Raw genomic sequence first — 19,852 nt, 5'->3', positions numbered from 1 at the left:
AAAATGTTTCCATAGATGAGGCACCTGGGGGACTCATTCAGTTGAACATCTGACTCTTGATTTCAGCTCAGGTCATGATCTCAGAGATTGAGCCCCATGTTGGGGCTCTGTGCTCAGTAGGGAGTCTGCTTGAGGATTTTCTCTCTCCCTCTCCCTGTGGCCAGCCATCCCCCCACTCCCCACTGCTCACATACATGTGCTCTCTTTTTCTTAAATAAGTATATAAATTTTAAAAGTGTTTCCATAAGCAATTACAAATTCTCTTGAAATAAAGGCAAAAAAAGAGAAAATGTCAGCAAAGATAGAAAAGTTATAAAAAAAAGAATCAAGTGGAAATTATAGAACTGGAAATACAAAAACAGAAACAAACACTTCAGTGGAAAAACTTAATAATACAGTGAAGATGACAGAGGTTAGAATCAATGAACTTGAGAAGAGAAAAACTGAATTAACCCAATTTGAACAAAAGAAAATGGACTGAGAAAAAGTTAACAGAGCCTAAGAGACCTGAGGCTCAATAACAAAAAATCTGATACATATCATGGGATCCAAGAAGGAGAAAAGGGGAGAAATGATTCATTATTTGAAGAAATAAGGACTAAATACTTCCAAAATTAAGACACAAACCTACAGATTCAAGAGCTAAGAATGCTTCCCCCCCCTAAAATAAATCCAAAAAAATCCATACCAAAACACATCAGAATTAAATTTCTGAAAACTTAGAAGACCAAGAAATAACCTTGAAGCAGCCAGACAGAAATGATATATTATCTATAGGGGCACATTAATTTGAATAATGGTGGATTTTTCACCTGAAACCATGAGAGCCCAAAAGAAATGGTACATTTTTCAAATGATGAAAGAAAACAATCAACCCCAAAATTCCATATCCACAGGGCAAAAAAGGAACTTCAACCTAAATCTCACACTATTTAAAAATTAACTTAGAATGGATCTATCCATGGATTCATTTTTTGGGGCGAAATATATATAATAAAGGATGGTAAATAAGCCTGGAAAAGTTGAACTAAAAGTCACAGTTATAATATCACACAAAATAGATTCTTGGGCTAAAATATTATACTAACATAGAAGGTCATCATAAACCGAAAAGAAGCAGTAGAAACTTTAATGATTGAAATATATATATATATATATATATATATATATATATATATATATCTCCAAATGCATATATATCCAATACCATAGATATCCAATACCATAATCCAAAATGCATAAACCAATCAGTAGAACTGTGGGAAGAAATAAATGAATCAAAAATTATAGTTGGAAATTTAAAACACTCCTCTCAGAAACTGATAGATGAAACAGGCAAAAAAAAAAAAAAAAAAAAAGCAAATGTATAAAAATCTTTAATAATATAATATGCCTTAACTGTAGATACAGTGAGTAGAACATTCATTTCTTTTGGATGCATGTGGGACAATTACAAAGAACCATCAAGTAGTAGATGATAATAGTAGGAACCTTAACTAATTTTACAGTTTATTCTTAAAAAAAAAATAATAAAGTGTATTCTTGATCATTATGCAATACAATTAGATAGCAACCTAACAGAAAGGAAGCTGGAGATTTAAATGAATTTAAAATGAGGAAAGACAATGAAAGCACTAAATGTAAAATTTGTGGGACAATGATGTTATAAATTCTGGAATTAAATCTTGTGCAATCACAGGAAATGTTAAAAATCAATAAGTTTGACAGTAGGTATAGAAATGTTTGTTAAATTATTTCCTGTATTTCTCTGCATATTTAAAATATTTAATGACTTTAAAACTTAAACATGGTTAAAGTCTGACTTGGACAAAAATTTAGAGCTTTCATTTATTAGAAAATTGAAATGGCAAGAGAGGAAAATAAAAAATAAAAGGAAACAAACAATTTAAGCTTGAAAAAGGAAGCTAATAAAAAGATAATAGATCCAAAGAAATGAGTAAAAGGAAATAGAAAGATAAGATCAGAATTCAAGGAAATAGAGAACAAAAATCAATATTGAAGATTAACAAAGCAAAAGGTAGTTTTTTTTTTTTAGAAAAGATTAAGAAGATAGCAAACCTCTGATAAGACTGAACAAGATAAATCAGAAAAGTAACTACACAAAATACAATGAAAAGGAGCATTGTCTTTACACACAAACACAAGTTGCCTAAAAAGATAATTTTTATAATTATGAACACACGTTATAATACAAAATCCATTAGAAAATGAGTTGATTTCTATAAAGGAGATAATGGGTTAAATTGGACCCAAGAAGTAATAAAATTTTTAAGTAGAATAGAAAAATAAAGATATTGAAGTGGTAGTAAAATATCTCCTTCAATAAAAGCCTTAGAAAAAGCAAGTGGAACTTAAGAAAGGAATAAACAGACAAAGGGATATGAAAGGACAATTCACAGGAGAAAACCTGAGTGGCTATGAACCGATCCTAGTGGAGAGATGCAACCTTGAACAAAATGCCACTTTATGCCTGTCTGATGGGTTACAAACAGGAAGCTGGAAAATGAGTCTAGCAGGACAATCACTACTGGTGTGTATGAGATTCCACTCCAGCTCTCTTGTTACAGGATATGGCTCAGAAAATGTTTCTTCTCTCTTTCTCTCTTTTTATTTTTTATTTTTTTAAAGATTTTATTTATTTATTCATGAGAGACAGAGAAAGAGAGAGAGAGAGAGAGAGAGGCAGAGACACAGGCAGAGGGAGAAGCAGGCTCCATGCAGGGAGCCCGATGTGGGACTCCATCCCTGGATTCCAGAATCATGCCCTGGGCAGAAGGCAGACGCTTAACTGCTGAACCACCCAGGGATCCCTTTCTCTCTTTTTATTATATTAGGTTGACACATAACACCAACCAGGAAGCACACACCTCATGAATGTATGCCTGATGAATTTTCATAAAATAAACACTCTCATATAAATCACCATCCCATTGAGGAATAAACCACTTCCAGTATGCTAGCAGCCCTCTTTGTACCTCTTCCTGTCATCATCCCCTTTCTCCCCAAAGTAGCCATTGTCCTGATTTCTAAGACCATGGATTAGTTTTGCATATTTTCAAAAACAAAATAAATGGAACCATAGTGCCTCCTCTTTATCTTTTGGTTTTGCCTAGCCTTATGTTTATGAGATTACCATACTGTTGCAGATAGTACTAATTTATTCACCTTCGTCTTTGCAGTATGATATTCCAAAAAATGAATATACACAATTATCCACAGATGTTTGTTTTCCCTCCCCGGTTTTGGCTGTTACAAATAATATTATATTATACAATTGATCTCCATTATTCAGGGATTCTGTGAATTTGCCTACTTAGTAAGTTTATTTGTAACCTTGAAATCAATACCTACAGAGCTTTCACTGTCATTCATACACATGCAGAGTAGTGAAAAATTTGAGTCATCTGATGTACGTGTTCTCAGCTGAGGTCAAACAAGGCAATGCTCTGCCTTGTTCCAGTTCTCATATTACAAACAAGTGTCATTTTCATGGTCTACTTAGTGTCATGTTTTTAAAATTTTTGTACTTTTTTTAGTGATTTCACTATTTAAAATGAGGCTGAAGCTTAGCGAGGAGGAGCTGTCTAGTTCTCCTACCGGTAAGAAGACTGTGATGTGCTGTGTGGAGAAAATAATGTATGTTCAGGCAGGTGTTATAGTGCAGTTGGACATGAGTTCAGCATTAGTGAATCAACAATATACTCTAAATAAGGTGTCTTCAAACAGAGACATACATAACAAAGTTATACATTGATTGGTTGATGAAACCGTTGTGGTCAGAGGCTGGAAGGAACTTAACCCTAGGTTTCCCTGGGGAGCACCGTTCAGTATTGGCTAGTTTGGTGCTCATGGTGACTTTATAGAATATAGCTACTATGAATATGAGAACTGACAGTGAATGCATTTCCTTGAGTGTATACCTAGGAGTCGCATTGGTAGGTCTTAATGATTGACATGTGCTGGGTATTAGTACATCCATCAAAGAGATTTCAAAGACATTGTATTCATGTTTAGACTCGCCATCAGTGTATGAGAATACTAATAGCTCTGTATCTTTTCTGACACTTGTTATTGTCAGACTTTCAAATTTTAGCCATCTTGTTGATGTGTAGTACATTGCATTGTGGTTTAATATGCATTTTCCTGATGATTAATGGTGTTGAGCATCCTTTTCATAAGTTACTTATTGGCCAGTTAGATGCCCTCTTTTGTGAAGTGCCTGTTCAGATCTTTGCCCTTTTTAAAAAGTGCATTGTCCATCTCTTTCTTTTTGACTTGTAGGAGTCATCATATATTTTCAAATCATTCCTTTGTTGGTTATGCACATTACAAATAATTTCTCCCACTCTGTGGCTTATAATTTCATTCTCTCAATGGTGTTTTTTTGGTGAATATATGTCATGATATAACTGAAGTCAAACTTACCATTTGTTTTTCTTTACAGCTTGTCCTTTTCATATTTCAAAGACCTTTGTTTACTATGAAGTCATAAAGATATTACCCTACATTATTTTCTAGAAGTTTTAGTGTTATAAACTTTCACATTTTGATCTTCAGCCTGCCTGAAATTGATGTTTGTATAATGTGAGCCAGTAATCATGATTTGATTTTTTTTCCTATAGTGATATTCAGTTGAAATAAGTACAGTATGTTGAAAAGGCTGTCCTTTTCCCACGAAGGACAATCACTGTATTTAATGATGTCTTTCATGATAATGTATCATTCTTACCCTTTTACTTGTGATCTGTTTGTATCCTTATATTTAATATATGCCTTTTGTAAGCAACATATAATTAGATTTTGATTTTTTATTCTAGTCTAAAATCTTTGCCTTTTAAATATATTTATCTATTTATATTTAATGTAAATCTTGATATATTTGCATATAAGTGTTTCTACTTTAACCATTGTCCCCATCTGTATCATGTTCATTCCTGTCTTTTATTGCTTTTATTAAATCAATACTTAAACAATTAAGTATATTTAATTTTTAAAATGCTCTATAGTATGAGCTTGTCAGTTATACATTCTTTTAACCTATTTTACAATTACTATAGAAGATTGCATATAAATCTTCGACTTTTTAAAGTCTGATATAAATGAGCACTCTTTTGCTTTCTGGACAACACAAGGACCCTCCTTCTTTTTGCACTGGTTGTCATGTATTTTAATTTGACATATATTTTAGACTACAAAAGAAATTATTGCTGTTTTTTACATCCAAATGTACTTAGATTTAATCACATGTTTATGCTCATTGTTTTTCATTTCTTTATGGATGTCCTTGCTTTCAGCTGGGATAATTTTCCTTTTTCTGAATGTGTTGCCAAGGAATTCTTTCAGTTCTTATTTCTCTGAAAATATCTTTTTTTACTTTTGAAGGAAATTGAAAATGATTGTGTAATTTATAGATTGACACTTATTTTCTTACATCATTTTAAAGATGTTGTTTTATTATCTCTTGGCTTGTACCATTTCTGTCACTCATATTATTGTTCCTTTGAAGTTAATGCTTTTTTTTTAAATCTGGCTGCTTTAACGAATTTTGTTTCATCTTTGGTGTTCAGCAGTTTCACTATGATAAGCCCAGGTGTATTTCTTCTTTTTCTTAGATTCTTCCTGTTTTAAGATTGTAATGTTTTCTGAATGTGTAGTTTGATGTCCCTTGTCAAGATTTTAATGTCCTTAGCTAATATCTCAATAATGTTGTTTCTGTCTCCATCTCTTTTCTTCTGAATTCATCATTTATAAACATAGCTTTAAAGTAATGACAATATTTTTAAGTAGCTAGAGAGCATGAAGATAATTTCAGCAGTGAACTGAAATGTAGAAAAGAAAATTAAATAAAAATTATTGAACTGAAAAGAAAATTAAATAAAAATTATTGAACTGAATAGTAAATTATTGAACTGAAAATTGAATATGAAAAGTAAAGTAACTAAAATTGAGAACACAATAGATAAGTTCAATGGTAGATTAGACATAGTAGAAGGAAGGGTTATTAAAAGGAAGATAGATGTCTAGAAAATATCCAACCTGAAGCTGAATGTATGGGTAAAAAAAAATGTATATTTTCCTATAAAATTCCACATTTTTGCCTTTTCATAAAAAAATCAAAAATTTTTGAACATTGAGTCTATACTCCTTTAGTTGACCTGAGCTGATGAAGGGCTCCCTGTAGATGGATATGTTCTTCCTACTAGCCAGAGTCTATTCTGCTCTCTTGCTTTCTGCCACTGAAACTGCATATCTGTTGCTATGGTTTGTATTACCCATGCACTGCTTCACTCATTTACATTACTTGGGTGAATTGGTATTGGTAGGTGAATATGGCGGGGGAGGGACAGTCTAGGCATATGAAATAGCACATGAAAAAGTATTTAGCTGGGAGAGCTGGACAAGTCTGAAGACTCAAAGGAAGCCAGCAGGGCTGGAGCACAGATATGAGAAGTGGCTGTATTATATTGGAACACTGAGTCTGGAAAAACACACCAGATCTTGGATGTCTTTGCAGATCAAGTAGCTAAGAAGGACCAATAGTTATTTCACTGTTAACTTGATGATATCCAGATTTGGCCCCTCTATACCTTCTAGTTGAAACAATTCACCACTATATGAAATTAAATTGTTAATTGTAAGATGACTAGCTAACTTCTAGCCAGATTAAGCTATTGACTTGGTAGGATGATACATCACTGAATAAATCTTCATGCCTTTGTTTCCCCTCTGTTTTAGCTGCAAGTGTCCACTGCTTGGAAAAGTGTGGGAAGCTGACTTGGAAGCTTGTCAGTTGCTTATCCAGGGCCTACAGCTTCAGGCCAGGGGCATACTATCTGCAGAAGATGAGAGGCAGACAGATGACTTAGGGGGAGCTGCCTGTACATCCACTCCTGCCATCTCCCCCAGGCTCCACTCTGAAGTTGAGAAGAAGACCCCTTTGCAAGCCTTTGAAGATTGGAAGGTTCAGCTGAGCCCAGCTCTGTACTTTGCTGGCAGCGAACAGAAAGAGGTCTGTCCATCTGTGTAGCCTCAGCAGGGGCCTTACTCAGAGGGGTACTTTGAGGCCACACTCCAAATGGAAACAGTAAATATTGGGAGGGCGATTCACTGAACCATACAAACTTTTAACAGTGTTAATAACCCTGGAATATGAACACAAAATAATGTAGAATTTTTGTGAAAGTTTAAAATATAGAAGAGCAAAAAGAATCACTTTTGACATATTTAGTTCTGTGTTGTAATTTAATGGATAGAGTTAGAATATAAATCTGGTATATAATTAATATATATATATCACATATACCATATATGCCATATATCATCATTTATATACTATTATATATGACGTGATATTTAATTATGTATTTGAATCTATATATCATTATTTATTAGAATATCTATCTATATATTATTTATTAGAATCAAACATTCAAATATGTGTGTGTGTGTTTTAGCCTAGACAAGGTCATAATGGATATTTGTAATATGCTATTTTCATTTTTTAAGAAAAACCTGGTACTTGACTTATGATATATATATCATGTCATATATATATATATATATATATCACATATATAATGAAAATGTGGATTTATTTAACATTTTACTTCAAGGCTGACACCTAGGTTAACAGAGAAGAACTCCACTCCCCCCACCCACCCTTTACTCCCCTCCCGACCTCCCCTTCTCTTTCACTCACTTTCCCTTCCAACCCTAACAAGACACCTTTCAATGAAAGTTCTCTAAGCAACTTTTTTTTTTTTCCAATTTTAGTACCACATCAGGAGGCTTTGGAGCTCTTTTTCTGGCCAGGTACTCAGGTGTTCTGAATTAAAAGGAAATAAAAGCCTGGTGAAACATGTTACTTCATGTTCATGGCTTACATTTGATATTAGATGTGCCCCTCCTGATCCCTGGGTGGCTCAGCAGTTTAGCGCCTGCCTACAGCCCAGGGCGTGATCCCGGAGTCCCGAGATCGAGTTCTGCATCAGGCTCCCTGCATGGAGCCTGTTTCTCCCTCTGCCTGTGTCTCTGCCTCTCTCTCGTGAATAAATAAATAAAATCTTAAAAAAAAAAAAAAAAGATCTGTCCCCTCCCTAGGCCTTTGCCAGAAAGTTGCCCACCCAAGCAAGCCTGCCTGTTGTGTCTGTAGGACCACGGTCTTCACAGAGCAGACACTCACTGACAACGTGGGCTATAGTCACTGCCTTCTGGACTGCTTGGAGAATTGATACTTGATCCTATATTTGAATTGAATAACCTTATGAGAAAAAAGGCTGTTGTCACTCTCTGAAATCCTGCTGGCCTCATAAATTAGGCTCTAAATCGAGCTATAGATGATCTCAACTTCTTTGTTAGCCAAGACACTGCAGGTGGCCACCAGCTCTGTTGGTGGAGTAATTGAAAATTTGCCACCTGTTACAGTTGGCCCATGGGAAAGAAGATTCTAATGTGGAGGGAAGTGCCACCCAAGCAAGGGGGGTCACAGCCCTGGGCTGAAGATACTGTGGGCCCTGGGTCAGAGGCTTTGAAGGAAGGCTTGGCTGTCCACAGTAGGCTCCCTGGAGCGCAGTATCAGGACAGGCAGGAGCCAGGCCTGGTGTGTGATGGGGTCCGCTCGGGCATGGGACCCCTCTGGAGGTCAGGATTGATTCAGCAAATTCTACCTGTTGGAGGAGCTTCTCGCCTTCCTTCCCTCTCTTCGTCCCTCCCTTCCTTCCTTGCTGTGTCCTTGCGTCCCTCCAGGCTCTCTGGGGGATGATTATTCTTCCATAAGATTATAAGCACCTGCCAATCTGACTATAGGAAAACAGAGCTACAAAGTAGGAAATGTAGGGTCAAGGATGAATAGTGTAGAACCCTATCACAGAATGATACTTGAAGTTTCTGGTGAAGAGGAAGACCAGATTGTAACCCAGAGAACGGGAGAGCTACAGTGGCTGCTTCTCTGAGCTCTGGGACCTCCAACCCCCACTCCCTGCTTCCAACCCCCACCTCCTCTCCACCAACTGAAATGCTGAGGATTTCCCACAATTTTTTGCTGCTTTCTTCAGGATAGGGGAGACAGAGGGTATTTTAAAGATTTTGCTAGCTTTCACTGCTGTGTTCCTGTCCTGTGCCAGGCCTCAGCCCACTTACTGTTCCTGCATTTCTTTTCTGGGTTTATATTCACAAAGAAGGGTAGACGCCCTTTGTCAGTGGCAGAAATGTTAAGATATCAGGCTTAACATAGAAAGGGAAAGGGAAAAAATTATGGGAACAAAAAACAGATCAGTTGTTGCCAAGAATTGGGCTTAGGGGAAGAGATTGTTCATGAAAAGCAACATGAAGGAATTTGTGTGTGTGTGTGTGTGATAAAACCATTCCGTGTCTTGATTGAGGTGGTAGTTACATGACTATGTACATAGATCTATAACTTTACACCAGAGTGAATTTTATTGTTTTTTTAAAGATTTTATTTTTTAAATTTTATTGTGTATTACTTCACAAAGGTGATTACAGTTTTAAAAAAAAATAACATCCACCTATTTAAGAGCGAGGGTATCGATGTTGGAATCAGTGGTACTAGGCTCAGGGCTATCAGAAGACGGTATGTATGGTGTGGCAAAGGAACCTGAAGCTCAGAGGCTCTGCTCTGACCCGAGTTAGGCCATCTGCAGGCTGCATTTACTCATCTGCTAAACAGCCCCCTTCCCACAGCCCCTAAATGATGACAGTAAAAACTATTTCATGAGGTTGTAAGGATTTAAATAAAATAATGCATCTAAAAGTCAATAGAGGCTTAAGAAAATACATAGCAGAGCTTTAAAAAAAAATTTTTTTTTGAGGAGGCTGTCTGTTATCACTCTTTTTGGCAAATCACAGGTATCTCTAAGACCTTTCCAAACATATACGCCTGACTTTCTTATCAAGCAGCAGAAGAGAGCAATGAATGAGTGGGAGATAATCCCAGACAAGAAAGATTTAATAAAGGAAGAATCTCGTTTGTATTTAGATGGAGTATTTTCGACAACCAAAGGCTCAGAGAAACGATAATCAAGGATCTCTTTTAGAAAGGTGTTTTAAGTTTTCCCGACTCCCCCCTCCAGGGAGTCCTTGAAGTCTGGGTACTTGCGTGTTTATCCCGTGGCTAAAGTGTCTATTTGTTTTGCAGCTGGGAGTTGGTTTTACTTTGGAACCGTCTGCTGGGTCTGGCCATCCCCACCCTGGTTTCTCTATTGAAGCATGACGGCCCGAAGGCAGGCAGTTTCTTTATAACCCAAATCCTCCATGAAAAATTGCTGACTTCTTACGGAGGTCCACAGGGAGCCGGATTCTCGGAGCCTCGGCTGTGTGCGTAAGCGGCCTTCGCGAGGTGCGCCCCTGCTAGGAGCGTGCTGTGGCTCATTAAAGCTCTCCCCGAGCCGAGCCGAGCCGAGCCGAGCCGAGCCGAGCCGACGGCCCCCCTCCCGAGCTGCCCATTTTGCAGCTGGGCCCCCGAGGCACAGTCCCGTGCTTGGGGCTGTGCTGCGGCGGAGGAAGTGGGCAGCAGGGCTCAGGGCCAGGTGTAGCTTGCACGTCCTCAGATTTGCAAGATCGCTCCTCCTGTTGTGTTTCCCGGCTGCTAGCTGCTCGCCCGCAAGCCTTTCCGCGGACTCTGGAAACAATCAGCTGCTGTTGGCCCGGGTTTACAGACGGTGCAGAAATTGCACGGGGGCCAGACAGGAGCTGGGGAAATCGGTGAGCCGGCTTCCTCCGCTGTGAAGTCGCTCTTTTGTACTCGCCGTCCTGGCCGTAATACCTGCGTAATTCCCTCTTTCCTGTCTGCAGCCTGTCCTGCTGGGGTGCTTTCTGTTTTTACTACAAAGTGGGCTCCCCTCCCGCGGAGTTCCCTGGACAGGATCACTCTCTCCTAACTCCAGCTGCTTCCTTTCCTAGCCAGTAGCTGCCACCAAAGAGGCTGCAAGAGGCCAGGAAAAGGGCCGGAGCTCCGCGCGGTGTCGTGCCGCGCGGGAATAATAGGCAGCGTGTCGCCTGCCATGAAAGAAACTCGCAGTAAGCCGCGACCCGGCAGTGCAGCTTTGTTCTGTGGCACGGGTCTCTCCAAAACCCGGCTCCTTTTCGCTCGGCCCATCTTGCATGGGTAAACCTCAGCCACAGCGCAGCGCCTCACCTGCCCTCTCCAGAGTGGGCTTCTCGAAAGTGGGCGGGAAGTGCGCACCTGCACAACCACTCCCTGGGGCTCCCCTCTCCTCTCTCCTAAATATTACTGAGTTTCCCAAGGTTCGCAACTTGATGTCTGTGGAGACGGGACGTCTCTTTCATGCAAACGTCCCATTGCTTCCCATTGTATTTCTTTAAGTTGTGCCATCAGAATTTCAGGCAGGACCGGCACGTGTAGGAGGAGCCACAAACACCGGCCCACGGCTGGGGGAAGTGCGCGGGCGCCCCCGGGCTCCGCCCTCCTGGCCCCGCCCCCGCAGGTGGAGAGCGGGAGCCCCCGCGGCGCTGCAGGGTAGGTTGGAGGGGGCTTCACCATCAGCTGTTAGCTGGCTCCTGCTGCTTCTCTGTTAATTAAGTTGTCAGCTTGTCAGCCTCCCTCACCTGCCCAAGGAAGGGAAGTGGACTCCCCTGATCGCGCCGCTTTCCCTCCCATTGGAAAATTGTGGAATCACCTTCTGTGCTCCAGGGCCTAACTGTGGCATTTCTTTCACTAATTAAAAATAGGTCAGTGCTTCTGAGGAAACCAGCCTTGGGCTCTCGGAGACTCTTTACCTTGGAGATTCCTTGTCCCTCACTGATGAACACCGAGTGATCAATAGAGAATCGCCACCGCCTCGCTGGCAAGGACTAACTTAAGGGTGTTTGTTAACAGGAGGCTTATCTGACCACTACGCAGTGGTTCAGTAGCCGAGAGGTGTGTTTTTTGTTTGTTTGTTTTTGTTTTGTTTTGTTTTTTAATACAGGGTTTCACGTTCCTGGAAAATGAATTGACCCTCTGCCCCTTGTCATACCTAGGCTGCAGCTGATGCTCTCACCTGTTGGGGGCCGGGGCGGTCAAAGTCAGGAACCTCCTGTACAGCAGGGGCTGGGTCCCCATAGAACGTGAAGATACTCTCCTTGTGAAGGGTGCCATCCAGGACCAGGACGAAAGACTGGCATTAAGAAACAGTAATTCTGGTAGTCTTGTGGTTGCACAATTTACAAAAAATATTTAGAAATGAATTTTTTTTTTTTATCTAAAATGAACACAGATGAAAGTTAGCATTTGATTCTTTTCTCTTGGCTCATCTTTACTCTTTGTGGTTCAGCATTTCTTAGCAACAGACATCTTGCCGAGCACATTCTCCTTATGTGGAATCCCCCCAACCGTGTTCCCTTCTCATTTTCCTTATACAAAAGGGTTTTAGGATTTGATGTCACTGTCCTCCATATCTCAATGCTTGTGTTAAAATAGAGATTATTTAAATACTTGCTGATGGTATGACTATTATTTACTCCTAGGTTTTTCCTTGAAGTTTCTAATAGAGTTTGGCCTTATTCAGCTTTGATGTTCAACTGGATGTGTGCCAAAAGGAAAACAATCCAAGTTCTCTTAGATGATCCTGTAATATAAAATATAGCTTTTCAAAGATTGCCCTTCATGTAAACCAGAAGCCATAGGCCAATTAGCTTATGCAAATTATCAGCCAATTCTTTCTTTTATCAGTTTTTTTTTGTTGTTGTTGTTCTGTTAAATGGTTCTGTTTAGAACTTGTTTCTCAGCACCTTCTCTGGAACTAGTGCACAGATACTTGAAGACAATTTATTGCTTACTCTGACTGAAAGACATCTAAATATTTCAAATGTTTTCTTTGCCCCTCACATCTGGATGCTTTTAAAAGAAATACCACTTACTCAGGGTGTAGCCATATAACTTGGGTATTTGGATGAATACTTGTATTATATGGAGAAGTAAAGATATGCCTTCAGTGTCTTAATTCATGTTTTTCTGCTCTTTGGCATTAATGCCTGTAGAATGAGTGTTTATGTGGAAAGACAGATACTTATAAAGTCTATTTCAGATAGATGTGCAAGATTTTATTCGTGGTATGGACAGGAGTTTGTCATAGATAAATACTCTCTTTGTGGACAATAAAAAGAAAAGAAAAAGAAAACCATATAGCATTCTGGGAATGTATTTGCCAAGTAAATATTTTGGAAAACAGCCCAAAGGAACATATTTAAGGCTGTGATTTTAATACCAAACTAAGGAAATGCTTTAATGCATCAGCTAAGCTCATGGATGGTGGTAATCACATCTGGTTTACCTCAAGCTATAGGAGAGGGAATGAAACTTAACAGCGGAACAAACATCATGAGGCTCAAGTCACATTTTTTTTTTTTTGTAGGTATGCATATATGCAGTGCATAGTTAAAAATTTCTTTTTGAAAAAACTTAAATCCTGCCAAGGCTCAAGTAATCCGTAAATGCAGATGGCTTGCCAACCATAAGGGAAGACTGCTCTGTCACCTGTCCTTTCTTTATTATGTAGCCTGTGAGTTTAACTGCAGGAATTAAATATTTTTTTGGATAGGCAACTACTGCGGATGCCTTATTACATGGCCTAGGGAAATAGGGATCTAAGTAAGCTGGTTGAGTTATAGCAAAGAGCAGGGTCTCCAGAGAGGGAGCTGCTTCCTCCCCTCCCCACCCTAATCCTGTTCCTTAGAAAGGGACAAAGCAGTTGATGACTTTTTAAAAAATATTTCTTTTATATATTCTTTTTTTTTAAATTGGAGTTCAATTTGCCAATATATAGCATAACACCCAGTGCTCATCCCATCAAGTGCCCCCCTCAGTGCCCGTCACCCAGTCACCCCCACCCCCCACCCACCTCCCTTTCCACCACCCCTTGTTCCTTTCCCAGAGTTAGGAGTCTCTCATGTTCTGTCTCCCTCTCTGATATTTCCCACTCATTTTCTCTCCTTTCCCCTTTATTCCATCTCACTATTTTTTATATTCCTCAAATGAATTAGACCATATAATGTTTGTCCTCTGATTGACTTATTTCACTCAGCATAATACCCTCCAGTTCCATCCACATCGAAGCAAATGGTGGGTATTTGTCATTTCTAATGGCTGAGGAATATTCCATTGTATACATAGACCACATCTTCTTTATCCATTCATCTTTCAAGGGACACTGAGGCTCCTTCCACAGTTTGGCTATTGTGGACATTGCTGCTATAAACATCGGGGTGCAGGTGTCCCGGCATTTCATTGCATCTGTATCTTTGGGGTAAATCCCCAGAAGTGCAATTGCTGGGTCATAGGGCAGATCTATTTTTAACTCTTTGAGGAACCTCCACACAGTTTTCCAGAGTGGCTGCACCAGTTCACATTCCCACCAACAGTGCAAGAGGTTTCCCCTTTCTCCACATCCTCTCCAACATTTGTGGTTTCCTGCCTTGTTAATTTTCCCCATTCTCACTGGTGTGAGGTGGTATCTCATTGTGGTTTTGATTGTATTTCCCTGATGGCCAGTGATGCGGAACATTTTCTCATGTGCTTATTGGCCATGTCTATGTCTTCCTCTGTGAGATTTCTTTTTCTTTTTTTTTTTTTTTTTCCTCTGTGAGCTTTCTGTTCATGTCTTTTGCCCATTTCATGATTGGATTGTTTGTTTCTTTGGTGTTGAGTTCAATAAGTTCTTTATAGGGATCCCTGGGTGGCGCAGCGGTTTGGCGCCTGCCTTTGGCCCAGGGCGCGATCCTGGAGACCCGGGATCGAATCCCACATCAGGCTCCCGGTGCATGGAGCCTGCTTCTCCCTCTGCCTGTGTCTCTGCCTCTCTCTCTCTCTCTCTCTGTGACTATCATAAATAAATGAAAATTTAAAAAAAATAAATAAGTTCTTTATAGATCTTGGATACTAGGCCTTTATCTGATACGTCATTTGCAAATATCTTCTCCCATTCTGTAGGGAATAATATGTCTTTCAGTTTTGTTGACTGTATCTTTTGCTGTGCAGAAGCTTCTTATCTTGATGAAGTCCCAGTAGTTCATTTTTGCTTTTGTTTCTCTTGCCTTCATGGATGTATCTTGCAAGAAGTTGCTGTGGCCAAGTTCAAAAAGGGTGTTGCCTGTGTTCTCCTCTAGGATTTTGATGGAATCTTGTTTCACATTTAGATCTTTCATCCATTTTGAGTTTATCTTTGTGTATGGTGTAAGAGAATGGTCCAGTTTCATTCTTCTGCATGTGGATGTCCAATTTTCCCAGCACCATTTATTGAAGAAACTGTCTTTCTTCCAATGGATAGTCTTTCCTCCTTTATCGAATATTAGTTGACCATAAAGTTCAGGGTCCACTTCTGGGTTCTCTATTCTGTTCCATTGATCTATGTGTCTGTTTTGTGCCAGTCCCACATTGTCTTGATGACCACAGCTATGTAGTACAACCTGAAATCTGGCATTGTGATGCCCCCAGATATGGTTTTCTTTTTTAAAATTCCCCTGGCTATTCGGGGTCTTCTCTGATTCCACACAAATCTTAAGATGATTTGTTCCAACTCTCTGAAGAAAGTCCATGGTGTTTTGATAGGGATTGCATTAAACGTGTAAATTGCCCTGGGTAGCATTGACATTTTCACAATATTAATTCTTCCAAACCATGAGCATGGAATATTTTTCCATCTCTTTGTGTCTTCCTCAATTTCTTTCAGAAGTGTTCCGTAGTTTTGAGGGTATAGATCCTTTACATCTTTGGTTAGGTTTATTCCTAGGTATCCTATGCTTTGGGGTGCAATTGTAAATGGGATTGACTCCTTAATTTCTCTTTCTTTCTTCAGTCTCATTGTTAGTGTGTAGAAATGCCACTGACTTCTGGGCACTGATTTTGTATCCTGCCACACGGCCAAATTGCTGTATGAGTTCTAGCAATCTTGGGGTGGAGTCTTTTGGGTTTTCTATGTACAGTATCATGTCATCTGCAAAGAGGGAGAGTTTGACTTCTTTGCCAATTTGAATGCCTTTTATTTCTTTTTGTTGCCTGATTGCTGAGGCTAGGACTTCTAGTACTATGTTGAATAGCAGTGGTGAGAGTGGACTTTGAAGTACAGCATCCAGCACAGTGTATTTCCCACCTAAAGTATAGACCTCAAAAGTCATTGTTGATTGTATCAGAGTAATTATTAAATTGTAGCAGTAATCCTTCCTTCAGTTATGAGGTTTTTTCCATTTCAGATATCACACTGCCTCTCTCTTTGGAACTCCTTTTGATAGTATTAAAAACATCAACTATTTGAATTTCTCGATCTACTGACTCAACCCAAGGTGTAGTCCATCTGCTCAAATTTGTGGCAGATCACCAGTGATGAATAACATTTCTGGAAATGTATGCTCTGTTAGGTGTGCGAGCCCCTTCATAAATAAAATTGGCAACATTATCTGCTAACTGGCAATTTAATCTATACGGCCTCCTGTTCCACATGCATTTTCTATCCAGAATAAAAATAATCAATATGATTTCCTGATCACTCTAGGTGTAGCCTAGGGGATATTGTTACCAGATATTTTCTCATTTTGAAACAATTACTGTGATGTAATATATTCCCTACCCTTTGGGTATGGGCTCTAGTTTTCAAACGTTAAATATTGATATTCTCCAAATGTTACAGGCAAGGACTTACTCTTATTTATGGGAATTATCACTAAGTAAAAAAGTCCTTGGAGACCTTAGCCATGGAGTGTGTGATTCAGGTTTGTCACCAGACTCTGAGGTTTAGGCATCTGTTCTGGCTAGGCACTGAATGCATTTTGGGATCTGAGTATAAATTTTTGTCAACAAATGTTGTAGAAAGTAATTTTAATGGGAAAATCCTGCCCAACAAAGGAAATCCTCTTTTCTGTTTTAAATCATGTGTCCCGAGTTTGTTGGGTAGGACAGATATTTGACAACAGCTCTGATTCAACACAGCTGAAAATTTCTGCTCAAACTTTCAAGTCTACAGATTTTGACCATAAGGTGAGTTAGAGAAATTATATTTGAAATAATGTCTAGCTGAGTTGGTGCTCCCAAATCATAGCCATGTGGAGAGATAGTAGGGAAGATGTAGGGCTTTTTCTGAGGTCCATGAAAGATGCATTTGTATGAAAGCGCTGTGGTGAGCACACAAGACTGTCTGGCAGCCCTGGATCCCTCCTGTCTGGCCCTTCTCAATTCAGCTAGATGATGCCATGAGTAATGCAATCTGAGAAACAGCATGGCTTCCACAAGGGCAGTAGTCACTGGGCTACAGAAATGGCAGGACGCCATTATGCCACCTCCTGGTGGGGGAGATAGGCCGGTATGTGCCCAGTAAAGGAATCTCATGCTTAAGCCCTAACAGGGTCGAGGTGGTATAGGAGATTCAGGAATCCAGAAGCATTCCTGGAAGAAGTAGAATCTGCAGGGTTTTGGTTTTGAAGAGAGAGATGGTATTAACCAGGCAAAGAATGGGAAACTCTCAGCCAAGGGGCCATTTACCCAGTGAAGTTTCTTTCATTCTGGCCCATAGGAAAGATACTTCTAGGGCTAAATCAGGGAATGGAGGTACAGAAAGGAAAAGTCATAATCTGAGTTGTTGAAGAGACTGCCTGATGGGACAAATTACTGGAGAGTTTTCAAAGCCACTTTGAAATGCCAGACAACCTGTACTTTATCCGTTCAGAATTGCAAATCCTACAAAATTCCATTTCAGCTAGGAATACCAGTGACTTTGTAGTGGGTGTTATTTTTATTATCAAGTGTCAGTCATGTGGTCATGTGGGGTTTTTGTTTTTTTGGTATGTTGTTTTTTTGTGAGTTTTTTTTTTCCACATTTAATTTAAGAGTAAAAATGGAAGCAAATGTTACAGATTTCAAACCAAGAGGAGCTCAGTGCATGAAGAGCTGCTGGATATGGTTCAGAGAATGTTCAGTTTGGAATCTGCCAAAGTGATAAAAAGAGATGAGAGGTCAAGGCTCTTCTATTCTTATTCAGAAAGTTGAAACTCGCTTCCTTCCAATGTGACTCACTGCTTTCCTCTGCTTCCAGCCTTATGTTTTATGGACATGTGGACCCAAGATCCCCAGCTCACCATGGAAGCCAGGTTGTCTGGTGGCTGCCACTATCACCTCCAGTTGATATCTATCTATCTGAATCCTGGAGGAAGAACCCTTTAGTGATGCAGAGCTGTCTAGGAATCAGAGCAGACCTCGCAGAGTCCCAAGGGTACAAGGGAAAGGAGATGGTATCTTCAGGCACTGTTCACTTCTCTGATTTATTTCTGTCATTATTTTGAAGCCCCCCTCCCTCCCACCCTGGAGTAGCCCAACAAAAATCCCTTTCTGTGTTTCCCCTTGGCACGGCTAAATCAGATCCAGAGGGAGGAATCTGCTAAATATGGGAGACCTGTGTCTTAGACACCAACCCACCACTTTCTCAGTGTGTGACCTTTAATGAGACACAGGACTCTTTGAGATGCTTTCTGTGTGTATAAAAGGAAGAATTGAACTAGATCATTCCCAAGCCCCCTGCCAGCTCCAATTCTCTCTGCTTCTGGGTATTAAGATCCTCAAGGAAGGGTTCATGACATCCTCAGTGGCCCTGATGGAGCTGTCCCTTTATAAATGCTTGCACTTGAGGTCCTGGGAAACAAGGTGGGTGTTAGGATGAGAGGCTTCATTTTCATGCAGTTATATCCCAGGCTGGGGACTCCTGAATGGTATAGCTGACTTACAGTACGCTTAAACAGAAATGCTGGAGCTGCCAAAACTTTTATGGAAGGACAACTTCTTTGAAAGAAGTTTCCTTTCTTTTAAGACAAACAAGCAAACAAAACCCTTTAATAGCTCTGGTTCCGTTTACTTGTTTTTAACTTTCCATCAAGGCTTAAGCAAATGAAATGGATAAAATCAGAAGTTGAGGTATAGTTGACAGTCAAGCCCCCTGCTTTCCTGCCAGGGCATCTCTGCTAGTAAAGCCTAAAATCCATTGGCTTAAAAAGAATACACTCAAGAAAGGAGGTCTCAAAGCAAGAGAGAAATCACGCTTGATGCTCCCTGCAGAGACTCTACCATCCCATGACTGTAGTGTATGCACACTCATTTTCACAGGAGGGCACAACCATATAAATAGTGCAGCAGTATTGCCCTTTATCCCATAGACTCCAGGAGAGTGTGAGATACCAAACAAATAACCACTGGTCTGTTATTGGGACCTCTGGTGGTGGAAGCACTTGCTGTGCTGAGTGTCTACTAGTCATTTCTCCCAAAGGTAGAAGGAAGTGGGGCCATGTTAGTCTTATTGCAAGTAAATATACTGCTCAGAATATCCGCACTGTTTCATAGGCCTGCCTGCACATTTGACCAGAAACCAGAGATCTGGGGACCAGGGAGGGTGGCCGTGGCAGCTCATCAAAATCTCCTTCTCGCACATCTCATCTCAGAGCCACAGTTCCCAGCATGGCTCAGACCTTCCCATCTGAGACAAGCCTGGGCATTAGCATGTCATTGAGCTTCAGGATCTAGTCAGTCTTCAGGATGACTCTTTAGCTAAGAACCAGTGAGACTGTACTTCCTGCTCACATTCTGCAACAGTCTTATCTATCTACTCAGAATCCTGTGTAGGGTATAACCTGCATAGTCTGCTGTGTGGCTACTGTGACTGTGTGACAAATCATCCCAACTTAATGATTTAGAACAACCATTTACTATATGCATGGATCTATGGGTCAGGAATTTGGATGGGGAATTGGCAGAGAACCATGTGCCCCACACTGTAAGCTGGAACTCCACCATGGAGCTTGGAATCATCTGAAGGCTGAGTCCTGTCCATGTCTGGCTGTCAGT

At 40.0% G+C, this 19,852-nt stretch overlaps 1 protein-coding gene across 5 annotated transcripts in view; it reads left to right on the top strand.

The window, feature by feature from the left end:
- Positions 1-19,852, top strand: part of DISC1 (DISC1 scaffold protein) — a 354,242-nt gene that overhangs the window by 319,058 nt on the left and 15,332 nt on the right. For 2 of the 5 annotated variants that reach the window (XM_077894502.1, XM_077894503.1), the window contains exon 11: positions 6,757-7,030. The exons of 2 other annotated variants lie outside the window; for them this stretch is intronic. In XM_077894502.1, coding sequence (XP_077750628.1) covers positions 6,757-7,030 — 274 coding nt within the window. Of the gene's footprint in view, positions 1-6,756; positions 7,031-19,852 lie in introns of those variants that run through there. One more of the 5 variants, XR_013377587.1, reaches the window with a different exon arrangement.

Source organism: Canis aureus, chromosome 4 (assembly GCF_053574225.1).
Source record: "Canis aureus isolate CA01 chromosome 4, VMU_Caureus_v.1.0, whole genome shotgun sequence".
NCBI lineage: Eukaryota > Metazoa > Chordata > Mammalia > Carnivora > Canidae > Canis > Canis aureus.
Note: the sequence above shows the minus strand (reverse complement) of the source record. Positions and strands in the feature narration are given on the sequence as shown.